Source organism: Eublepharis macularius, chromosome 1 (genome assembly GCF_028583425.1).
Source record: "Eublepharis macularius isolate TG4126 chromosome 1, MPM_Emac_v1.0, whole genome shotgun sequence".
NCBI classification, from domain to species: domain Eukaryota; kingdom Metazoa; phylum Chordata; class Lepidosauria; order Squamata; family Eublepharidae; genus Eublepharis; species Eublepharis macularius.
The window spans coordinates 168,849,235-168,861,659 of record NC_072790.1 but is presented as its reverse complement, the minus strand read 5'-3'; the positions used below and the strand labels follow the sequence as shown (position 1 = coordinate 168,861,659).

Below are 12,425 nucleotides of genomic sequence, written 5' to 3'. Positions count from 1 at the left end.
TAAAACTACCACTATTTTATTTAATTTATAGTTATTGATTTTTATGATACAATTTATACCTTTTCTGAAATGCAAAGTTAACTAATGAATGCAATCATTTTAAAAGGTGCGGCCCTCCACTAACCTCCGCTCCCACAAAGTGCCCCCCGAGCCACAATAATTGCCCACCACTGTACTAGGTGATTTAGGGGTGAAAAGCTGGGGAGCAACCTCAGTGGGTGTATAATGCCATAAAGTCCACCCTCCAAAGTAGCCATTTTCTCCAAAAGAACTGTTCTCTGTTGTCGAGAGATCAGTTGTAATTCTGGGAGATTTTCAGGCCCTACTTGGAGTTTGCTAACACACAACCGGGGAATCAATACTGAATTATAAATAACCTTTAGTATTTAATGCTATGTAAAGTGCCAAGTGCAAAATTGTGCAGTGAATACATCAATCAGTAAATACTGTGTACAAAATCTGTCATCCACAATGCTACCAAATTCATAGCTCAAATGAGCAATGTCCACTATGTAGGGACCGGAGTGCTTGGAGGTGCGTCAGGAACAGATTGCAATGGTAAGTAGTCCACCGTCCAAAGATGGAACAGAGTAGCCAAATTGCATATTGCCGACGGGCTTGTGCGTGCAATTCTCAATTCCCGTTTCGTTCTATAACTTCTTCCTGGGTAATATTACACTGGACTGGAAAGAAATTACATACATAATAGGGCGCAATTTAAAAATACAGTATTTATACTAGCCTTTTTATTATATACATAAACAATAGTGCAAGTTAAAAATCTACTCACTCACTAGTCCTTAACACTCCGATTCCCATAGCACCCGACTGGACATTACAATTAACCACCTGATGCAGGTTCCCCCTCTCTGTCCTCATTATTAACATCGCTTGCTAATCACCTACACGGTCCTTTTCTCATTGTTAAGGGGGAATCCCCCTATAATTCAATTAGAATATCTCACGGTCTCACGACCTTCTGTAAGTTCCAGCTGCAGCAAGACTGCCTAGGTCCCTGTATCATATGTATTTATCCTATGAAGCAAGCTAAATTTAGCTCATTGTTAAGTCCTAAAGGAGCAAGAGACTTCAATTTAAAGATCCATTGTGCCTTCAGCTGTAACAGTCTCCTTGAGCAATCTGTAATGCAAGGATCCGTAATAGCTTCTAATACAGAGACTCTAAGGTTTTTGAAATCTTTTAGGTCTCCGTGTTTCTCCCAGTAGTGGCTGACCAAGGGGGCCTCCTCTACTCTATTCCTGACACGGGAGATGTGTTCCTGTATTCTTGTTTTCAGGGGGCGCAAAGAGCTACCAACATAGTACAACTGACAACTACACTTGATCACATATACCACACTCGAAGTCTTACACGTGGTAAAAATTTCTCTGATTGCCCATTGGTCCATCTAATAAGTTATTCAATTTTACCATCATGCAACAAACGTTGCATTCCCCGCATGGGAAGTGTCCCTGTGGCATGGTTCCCACTTGGTTGGTGGCTTTGAACTCCGAACGCGTCAATATGTCTTTAAGAGAACGCATACGGCGATAGCCTATCTCTGGCGGTTGTTCGCATCCCGGGATTTCAGCTACTAGATGCCAATGTGTTTTTATTATATTCCGGATATGGGTAGTTAAATTGGTATATTCCATAGCCCATTTCAATGAACCACTTCTGAAACGGTTCTTAGGTTTTAAAAGGTCCGCTCGGGGAATAGCCATCAGCCTAGAGCGTGCCGATTTAATGGCTGGCCACGGATAGCCCCTATTCACAAACGCTGTACTGAGCTCCGCCCCGCTTTCCCCGAAGTGTCTTTGATTGGTGGAATTTCTTTTCAGTCTCAAAAACTGACCGACGGGGATATTCCTTTTTAAATGAGGAGGGTGGAATGATGTATAATGTAAGTACGAGCATCTGTCTGTTCCCTTTTTAAAGGGTCGGACACCCAAGGCACCCTGATTACTTTTATAGATAATCACATCTAGGTAATTAATGCTGGTCCCGCTACCCTGCCAGGTAAACTTGATGTCTGTATCCAAAGAATTCATCCACTGGGCAAATGTCTCGGCTATATCAGCTGATTTCAGAATCACAATGACGTCATCAATGTACCGTTTAAATAGCACCATCTGATCTAAATATGGATTATTGTCTTTATGGAAAATGCACCATTCTTCTATTTCAGACATAAAGAGGTCGGCGATACTGGGGGCGGCAGCGCACCCCATCGCCACCCCTTTTGTTTGACAGTAATAACAATCCACAAAAAGGAATATCCCCGTCGGTCAGTTTTTGAGACTGAAAAGAAATTCCACCAATCAAAGACACTTCGGGGAAAGCAGGGCAGAGCTCAGTACAGCATTTGTGAATAGGGGCTATCCGTGGCCAGCCATTGAATCGGCGCGCTCTAGGCCGATGGCTACTCCCGAGCGGACCTTTTAAAACCTAAGAACCGTTTCAGAAGTGGTTCGTTGAAATGGGCTATGGAATATACCAATTTAACTACCCATATCCGGAATATAATAAAAACACATTGGCATCTAGTAGCTGAAATCCCGGGATGCGAACAACCACCAGAGATAGGCTATCGCCGTACACGTTCTCTTAAAGACATATTGACGCGTTCGGAGTTCAAAGCCACCAACCAAGTGGGAACCATGCCACAGGGACACTTCCCATGCGGGGAATGCAACGTTTGTTGCATGATGGTAAAATTGAATAACTTATTAGATGGACCAATGGGCAATCAGAGAAATTTTACTACATGTAAGACTTCGAGTGTGGTATATGTGATCAAGTGTAGTTGTCAGTTGTACTATGTTGGTAGCACTTTGCGCCCCCTGAAAACAAGAATACAGGAACACATCTCCCGTGTCAGGAATAGAGTAGAGGAGGCCCCCTTGGTCAGCCACTACTGGGAGAAACACGGAGACCTAAAAGATTTGAAAAACCTTAGAGTCTCTGTAGTAGAAGCTATTACGGATCCTTGCATTACAGATTGCTCGAGGAGACTGTTACAGCTGGAGGCACAATGGATCTTTAAATTGAAGTCTCTTGCTCCTTTAGGACTTAACAATGAGCTAAATTTAGCTTGCTTCATAGGATAAATACATATGATACAGGGACCTAGGCAGTCTTGCTGCAGCTGGAACTTACAGAAGGTCGTGAGACCGTGAGATATTCTAATTGAATTATAGGGGGATTCCCCCTTAACAATGAGAAAAGGACCGTGTAGGTGATTAGCAAGCGATGTTAATAATGAGGACAGAGAGGGGGAACCTGCATCAGGTGGTTAATTGTAATGTCCAGTCGGGTGCTATGGGAATCGGAGTGTTAAGGACTAGTGAGTGAGTAGATTTTTAACTTGCACTATTGTTTATGTATATAATAAAAAGGCTAGTATAAATACTGTATTTTTAAATTGCGCCCTATTATGTATGTAATTTCTTTCCAGTCCAGTGTAATATTACCCAGGAAGAAGTTATAGAATGAAACGGTAATTGAGAATTGCACGCACAAGCCCGTCGGCAATATGCAGTTTGGCTACTCTGTTCCATCTTTGGACGGTGGACTATTTACCATTGCAATCTGTTCCTGACGCACCTCCGAGCACTCCGGTCCCTACATAGTGGACATTGCTCATTTGAGCTATGAATTTGGTAGCATTGTGGATGACAGATTTTGTACACAGTATTTATTGCATGTATTTATTTATTGATTGATGTATTCACTGCACAATTTTGCACTTGGCACTTTACATAGCATTAAATACTAAAGGTTATTTATAATTCAGTATTGATTCCCCGGTTGTGTGTTAGCAAGTTGTTTCTCTTTACCAGTGGAACTCCCTGGTTACTTTAGTCCTACTTGGAGTTTAGCAACCCTAACTAAGCTAGCCCTTTTTCAAAACTGAGAAACAGAAATATACTTCAAAAAATTAGAACCACAATGTTTCTCTCAGTTTTGAACAGAAAGATTTCAGAATCCAGTTTTTACCTACCATGTTGAAATCTGAATACTTTGCATAAATGATCTCCTTGAATTCTTTGAATAAAGCCTGCTTGCCAGTGAACAAGAGTCCTTAGCAGAAAGACAAGTCAATCTTCAGGATGGTGAACAACAAATTCCATCTTCACCTTCAGCAAACCCACCCTAGCAGAGCTATCAACACTTACCTAGCAGCAGAGGTTGTCCTTTGGGCAGCCTGGGAAGCTGACTGGAAATAATCTACTTCTGGTAAACCTTTGAACATAGAAAAGTACGTGATGAAAAGCTGCCACTGGGCTATGGCTTAAAAAAACCTCTATTTGCCTAACCATATTTGTACACAAAATACATTTTAATGACTTATCTGGGATATCCTCTCAAACACATAGCATAGGACATAGCATAGTGTTCACAGGAACACTCCTGGATTTGCAGTTATGCTCAACAGAGTTACAGCCTCTTTGATGAACATTCCCTTATAATGAATCTATTTTCAATTCCCTATTACTCTCAGTCACACTTTATATATTTAAGTCTACACTTAACAAATTTTGTGCGTACACCTATAACACTAAGATGTATGAAGCAGCACACAGATCACTTTTCTTCCTACTTTGCACATGAGGAACTGAGGCTAGGTGAAAGTAACATTCATATGACCTTGTAGTCAGTCTATTACATGCAATTTGAGCCCCAGCCTCCCATGTGCAAGCATGCTATTTGACTCCAGGTTTGGGTAAGTCATGATAGGACATACAGCTGATTCTAAAAGTTTCAGCTTCCCACTTCTTCCTGAGGAGTATCCAGTCTTACCTGAATTTTGCTGCAGTTTGGTAATCCACTCTTTCATAAGTGGTTCAGTCAGAGCTCTAAGGAGGTACTTGGAACCATCCTTCAACCTGGGGACATGAAGAGGATGGCAGCAAACAGTATTTTGAAGATGCAAAGTCCAGCGTCAAGCTCATAGTTGAGCAATCTGAGTACTAAAAGGGGGAGGGGCCATGGCTCACTGGCAGAGCATCTGCTAGGCATACTGAAGGTCCCAGGATCAAACAATGGCACCTCCAGCTAAAAGGATCAGGTAACAGGAGATGAGAAAGGCTTCTGAGACCCTGGAAAGCTGCTGCCAGTCTGAATAGACGCTACAGACGCTGATGGACAATTAATCTAATTTTAGTATAAGGCAGCTTCATGTGTATGTGGAGGGGGACTCCTAATACCTCGCACCCCCATTTTTGAAGCCAAAGTAGGACAGGAAACTTGGGGGTTACTCACTGCAGTGTGAAACAATTGGTCTTTTTGGTGTATTCTGTTTCCAGGGTGCAGACGGCTCCACAGAGATTCAGTGGTAAGGCCACCATGGAGCTCTGCTATGCAAAAGAAAGTAAACGATAATGTCTCTGGAATCTGAATTATTTCTAAACTACTTTGTCAGCACAGGGAAGCCTGAGAACAAGTGTTAATCTGTCTTGCAATGCCCCTCTCTGGCTTGTAACAAGGTAACAGAGGCCAAGAGATACGCGGTTATCCCCAAAGGACTGAACTAGGTACAAGTTTTAATGAAAGGCAGGGCAGCCAGAACATGAATGCTGAGATCTGAACAACTGGACCTGAAGAGGTGGAAAAGCTTTGCATCTGGAAGAATGAAACTTCTTGAAACTGCCTGTTGCTCTATATTTCTTTGATCAGTGAGACATGTTTTGCAGGGCATGGCTGTTTCCAGGGCTGCACTCACACTATGGAATGTACTCCCACTTGGTTACTTCAGTGCTCTTTTTTTCTGCCAAGTGAAGCTGGTTTTATTCAGAAAGGCCTATATGGTTATTGAGCTTTTCTTCTGGTGATACTCTGTGGAGTTTACAATTTGCCAGTTATTGCTAGAAGTGGTTTTAATGTGATTATGGACTGTTTTTACTGATTTTACCATTTAACTTTTTGTACATTGCATCAAAGGTTCTTGGTACAGAATGCTATAAACAAGTCTTGAAATTAAAAAATCTGTAACGTAGTGTACATGCAAGCTCAGTGATCCTGTCAGTGCTAACGATTAAGTCTGAAGAAGCCAGCAGATGACAGATACAAAATGATGGAGGCATGAATGAAACAGACATCATACAGAAGAAAGAGAGAAAGAGGAAATGAGTGTCTGGCAAAGGTCTTCCTATACTATATCGATTTCCACTTCTTATCCCCACCCTTCTGTGGATGCCTCTCTGCACACAATTACCTTGAGAGTGTCTTTCTTGTCTTGGTAGAAACACAGAGTTTGTCTCATCAGCACCGTATGGAATGTATTCCAGGAACGACAATTTGCCTAGAACAGCATTAAAGATCAAATCTGAAGTAGGTAAAGCTTTGGGAAGACCCCCCTGTTCATAAAGCTTCTCATGTGTAAAGCTTTCTGTCTGTTGAAAATGGGGAGGGGATACCTTTCTCTCAGAAACTAAGAACAGGCAACCATAGCTTGAGAGCAACGCTAGCTTTCCAGAATAGGAATGCCCTTCTTTTAAAAAGCAGTTGTATTATGCAGGAATGGGATATGAAGCCACAGGTGCTAGATCGGAGTTACTGGGAAGATAGTGTTAAGATTAAAATCTGTGAGATTTTGTTGACTGGAAAGACTTTGAACTATTTGCCGCACACATCAACAAGCACATCTGTATGCATCATTAGGTGCTGATAACCTGTTACAGGAAAACACAAATGAAGTATGTGGCTGATGTCTACCATCATATGCTAATATAGGGGGATGAACTGTGCAGACTGAAAGCTTTTTTCCACCATCAGGTGTAACACCTGGCCGCTCAAACAATACCTTTCTGCCTCCTGCCTGCAACAGGTGCTTCCTCTCCAGAGTTCCTTCCATCATCTGAAGCTCCACTTTATTGGGCAGAGGCTGGAAAGAGACGGACAGCAATAAACAAAAGCAGCCACAGGGAAAGTATAAAAGCTGACCTCCTGCAATGGAGTCCCAATTAGGAAGACTTGTCTGCACCATTCCCTGCCAAAGCTGAACAAGGGCGAGTGAAATTTCTCCCTGAACTGCCAATGTGCACCTGGCTTTAACTGAACTTCCTTTTTCATAATCCCTGGCCAGTTCAATAATATCTGCATTTGTTCAGGCAGATTACACGAGTTTACCCAATGCCTGAACAAACAATTTAATTCATTCAGCTTGTTCAGTTAAGCTTACTACTGACAACTAATAGAGTTCTTTCTGTGCGGGCAGCCACAATCTAAAGTTTGCTTCCACACTAGGACTCTGCTGTGCCACTGAAGCATTCCTTTTCTGTAATTGGCTGCAAGTGGAATTGAAATGCTGGTGCCCCATAGTATTTTATATAGAGTGACATTCCCCATAAGAATCCAGCACCGTCTGTCCCCCACAGCAAATCCTCCTATCATGTTCACTTGGTAGTAAAGTAAGTAAATCTTATTCAACAAAGGTTTTGCTTCCCTACCTGTAGTTGCCCTGTTACATTTTGTTTCAGTTGTGAGAGCATCTGCTTAATACAATACTTTATGTTAGCTAATGGTGGCCTGAGTATTCCAGAATGGATCTTAGTTGGTGACTATTATGGTCAGTTCAGGAGCCATCTCATTAAGGGTGGGACATCTTTATCTGTACCATTTATCTATGAGCCCCTTTGTCCATACTGACAAGGGAAGAAAAGTAAACATTTGGTTTCCAAACAGGAAAATACTGTCTAGAACATTCAAACTCCCCAACATGGACAGACAATGGTTCTGACCTTGTTGACACCTCTGCAGTCTTCTTGGAGCTTCTGCTGGTCCCCTGGGCAGAAGTTCAGCACTGTTCCCATGGGTGCAACCTCTGTACTTTCAGGTGGCTCCTGGCAAGAAGGCAAAGATGCCCAGCACTGACTTGAACTGCTCTTCCTACCAAGTCCCTTATTGGATCCTTTTCCCTCTTCTGAACCCTGAAGTGGCTGGACAGAAGTGGGAAGCTTGAACTTAGCCACCAGCACATTATCTGCTGCTGTCAAGATGATTTTTCCATCAGAATCATTTGGGCTTTGTGCCTTGTCTACCTTTCTCCCTGGGCCACTTCTCTTGTGCTTCTCCACATTACTCCATATGGCCTGCAGCTCCTCCTCTTCCTCTTCAAACAACTCATGGGCAGGGTGACAAATGTCTGTTCTGCCTAGCAACTTTGGTCCTTCAGTTGTATTTCCTCCTGGAGCCAGGATTAAAGAGTCTGGCACTGAAGATGCTGGGATGCCTCCTTGGTGGCCTAGTTCACATTCAAACACAGATACCTTAGTGGGGGATTTGAATTCCTTGTGGTGCAATAAAACTGGGATTCTTTCCAAACTTCCTTCTGATTCACTCTGGCTGGCTTCCTTGTTAGGCATTGCATTTACTGCAGGGCCTTTAACTTTGGCTGCACTAGGAGCTGCATCAACAATACTACTATGTGCAGCAGGGGAAGGCTTGAGTTTCACTCTAGATGCTTCTTTGACTTTGGTTGTGTGCTCAGTTGGACCCTTTGCCTGCAACCTCTCATTAATGGTACCAGTGGTACCCAGTGGGGCAGCTAATTTGTCCCATTCCCAGTTTAACTCCTCATGCAGTACACTGATACAGGACAACTGGTTCTGCTTGAAATCCAAGTATTCATCACTGGAACTGCTCTGGCTCTTGGGACTCTGTTTGTCCTCTTTGCAAGGAGCAATACAATTAGCCTTCTGCAGGCTGTAGCTTGGGTTGCAACTCACCTCTTCAAACCATGTGCCCCTCTTTTTCCTGGGAAACTTGTGATGAACATCCCCCCTTTGACTGGCTGGCTGCACTCCTACTGTTCTCTTCTGCAGGCTGGTATCATTATCTTGTATCTTTACTCCATTGGTGCTCCACTGAGCCACTCCACTGGCCTGGCCTGCTTCCCTTCTAGCTACTAGTCCCTCTTGAGCTATGCTGATGGTATTATGGATGTTCTTCAAGGCTGTGGGATCCTTGGGGAGCTCCAGGCTCAGGACAGAACCCAGAGAAAGATGCTGGCACATGTTCGTTCTCTCTAAAAGTGTGTTGGGGGTGCTGAGACTTTTGCTATCTTTCACAAACATGTGGCATCCAGATCCTTTCCCAACTGAGTCACATTCAGTATCAGTAGCCCATGCCAATGGGTTCTTCACATTGTCCATCAGCTCTCTGTGTGGTAGGCAATGTGCCTTTCTGCTGCACTTAGGGGGCCAGGTACTATTGTGCTGCTTCTCCTGAAGAGGCTGCAAATCACTTGGCTCTGCTCCCATGATCCCTTGCAAAGTGAACCACTGGGCATCTGCTATCATTCCTTTTCCTTTTTTGCTCAGGCACAGGGTGCTGGAGCTGGTCTTTGGCAAAGTGTGGAAGGTGGTGGTACCTCGCCTTGTAGTGGGAATCGGGAAAAATTGAGCTTGAGTAGTCATTTGCTTAGCAAGTTGTGCCATGGCTGAGCTTCTACAGGCCACACCATTATCTTTGTCCTCCTTCACAAGCAAATAGGTGCTGACCTGCAGAGAGGGAAGCCATGGAGGATCACTCACCCAAATACTCAAGGCCATTTATGTATCCTGGCTGGCAATGCAAACTTTGTTCACACAATTATTTTTTTGGAGACATGCACTGGCACATGCTCGTGCCCACGCATCACACAAAGCACCATTCATGCTATACAACAGCCAGTGAAGTGAACAACCCAAGACTAGTTCTAGGGTACCAAGGTTTCTTCAGTTTCTTCTACTACAGTTCCAATGTACCATGGCCCAGCTTTGCCAGGCTTTCTGGGGAAGGGGTGCATAACTAATTAGCAAAAACCATTGAACTTCTTGCAAACTGAACCCCACATACTTCATCACAATACTGGAGCCTGAAAGAGACTACCTATATACCTCAACATGCAATAGTTTAGTTGAAGCTCAGGAGTCCAACATGAGGAGAGATGCAATGATAACAGGTCATTACTACCTCCCTCCAGCGTGGTGTCAAGTAATGGTTAGAATGTTGAATTAGGACTGGAGGGGAAGCAGAATCCAAATCTTCACTGTTGCCCATGGTCCTCCTCCCTCATAGAGTCATGTCTTTAGACTCCAAGATCATCTGGCCTAGCACAATCAGAGGCCTGAGAACCTCCACCTTTGAAATCAAACCAGAGATTCAAGCTATGTGTTACTTTGAGCACTTGCAAAGGAAGTAGCCTGATTGCTATGACAACTCTGGAGCAGATTAATAAAGGTTCTTTTTTTAAAATGACTTCAAGGAGCCCGCTACCTTGGCACTGAGTAACAACCCATGTTTTCAGGACACTAATCTACACTTCCAGAACCTCCTTTAAAATGCAGTATTCTCAGGAAATGTAGTCAGATGCATGGTCATCGCCATCTTCCCACTGATCCATGGTCAGCAGGAATTAGTTAGGGGTGGGTGATCTGACTTACATATACTGGTTATACAGCTGAATTTATGTCAGTCCAGCTATGCCAGTTTAAATGAGGGAATCACAGATCAGATCAAGGAGTTTATTCAGTTTAATCCAGCAAATGCTGCATGCTGGCTTCTCCAAGTTTTGTTTTCCTTTCCAGGCATGGGTGGGGCAAGATTGTCTCCCTTGGTCCAGGCCCTCATGGCTTCCCATGCTCCCAACTTCTCTGCCTGCTGCCTTCTGTCTCCCGCTGGCCTCGCACCACTTTCCTGCCATGGAGCTTGCCTCAGTTCTTCGAGCCACTTCAAGCAGCTGCCCTCTTGCTCACTGCTGCTCCACTTCTGCTACCTGCTGTTCTCTGCAAGGTCCATGGATTTCCAACCTGCTTCCACCCCAAACTCCAAAAGAGCCCTTCAAGAGACTGCTGGCAGCCTTTTAAACCTCCTTACTTCAATTTGGTATTCTCTAGTCTGGCATTGGTTCCCTTGCTGTAGTTTGTTTCTGTTGGGCTTTGTTGGTTCAGCCTGCATGGTGACTGGCTTTTGGCCAGGGGTTGTCTTTGCTTAAGGTTTCTCCTTATCCGGAAAGCCTTAGAAATGTTTCCCCCATAGGAAAAAATGGAGAGTGGCTGGGGGCACCTTGTTCAGGAGCCCATAGAATTGGACCCCTGGGTCCAATCTTCCTGAAACTGGGGGGGGGGGTATCTTTACTAGACAGGAAGGAGTAAGTTTTCTGTAAATTTGGTGGAGTTTGCTTGAAAAGTGCCCCCATCCCTACCCAATAGTTTTCCCCATAGGGAATAATGGTCAAATAAATTTGGGATTCTCTAGAAAACTTGACCAGGATTTCAGGTATACTGAATTTTTATGGTATTCCTGATACCCAAATCGGGACTTTGATTTTGTTTTTGCTGCACACCCCTAGTATTAATCAGACTTGCTCCACAAATCATCTTAACAAAACGAGTGGGCTACCCACAAGTGGAGGGAAAATGGACTAAATAGACCCAATCCAGGAAGTTCAAAATAGAATTTTATATGTGCAAGTAATTAAATTCTTATTTTTGTATGTGTCTCTGGAAAGTTTTAGAATATTTATTATAGCACCTGTCACTTTAAGAATTTAATTACTCGCACATATAAAATTCTATTTTGAACTTCCTGGATTGGGTCTATTTAGCCGATTTCCCCTCCATTTGTGAATAGCCCACTCATTTTGTTGAGTTATATTCTGGAGGAGCCTTTTTGGGTTGGTCCTCAAATCATCTTGACCTCTCTCCCCTTCCCATTGTATCACCTGGATGTACCTGATAAAAGTACCCCTCATAAAGAATGGTTGAACTGAGAGTAAGGGTGCTACGATCCTGGCATTTCCCCTCAATATGAGTACAGAGTTTAATAGCTCCCCAATCATAACAACTTTGCAAGGGATTCCAGTCAATAGCATTTGTCTGCAGGTACCTCTATGAGGGATCTAAGACCTTCCTGACCCATCCACCTTCTAGAAGGCAAATACAACAAGGTACATAAAAGGGCTACCAAACCCTATCATTTTGTTGTTGGTTCTATCCCCAAATTTTCTTTCTACTGTGGACAGGAAACAACTGGATCTTTTTCTCAAAAGCAGACAGCGTGATTTTGTTTCTTTCTTTCCATCTTTCCTGCCACATCCTTTCTTACCATCCTGCCTATCAAGCTCATACTCTCCCCAATTATCTGCCAATTGGCTTTACTGTTCTCAGGTTTCCCTTACCCCATATTCCTCTCCTTGCTAGGAATTCCATGTTCCCCTTATCCAACATCCTTTCCCCTCTTGTTCATCACATTTTTTCATCCCTTTGGAAGAAACCCCTACATTTTTCTTTTCTCCTTGGGAGGACTGTTTCTTTAGCCACAAGGCAGCAATAGATTTTTGAACTGAAATAATAATAACTAGTTACTAATTTGAAGTAACTATAATTATACACTAGGATTTTGCAAAGCAAATGGTTAACTGTTACCAGTTCAGTTTTGCT

The 12,425-nt window shown here is 43.3% G+C and overlaps 1 protein-coding gene across 1 annotated transcript in view; it reads right to left on the bottom strand.

The window, feature by feature from the left end:
• LOC129332900 (uncharacterized) overlaps positions 1–12,425 on the bottom strand; it is a 32,285-nt gene that overhangs the window by 5,860 nt on the left and 14,000 nt on the right. Inside the window, exons 9-14 of the mRNA XM_054984242.1 lie at positions 7,743–9,503; positions 6,806–6,886; positions 6,218–6,304; positions 5,266–5,360; positions 4,804–4,889; positions 4,179–4,245 (exon numbers count right to left, since the gene is read on the bottom strand). Coding sequence (XP_054840217.1) covers positions 4,179–4,245; positions 4,804–4,889; positions 5,266–5,360; positions 6,218–6,304; positions 6,806–6,886; positions 7,743–9,503 — 2,177 coding nt within the window. The remainder of the gene's footprint in view (positions 1–4,178; positions 4,246–4,803; positions 4,890–5,265; positions 5,361–6,217; positions 6,305–6,805; positions 6,887–7,742; positions 9,504–12,425) is intronic.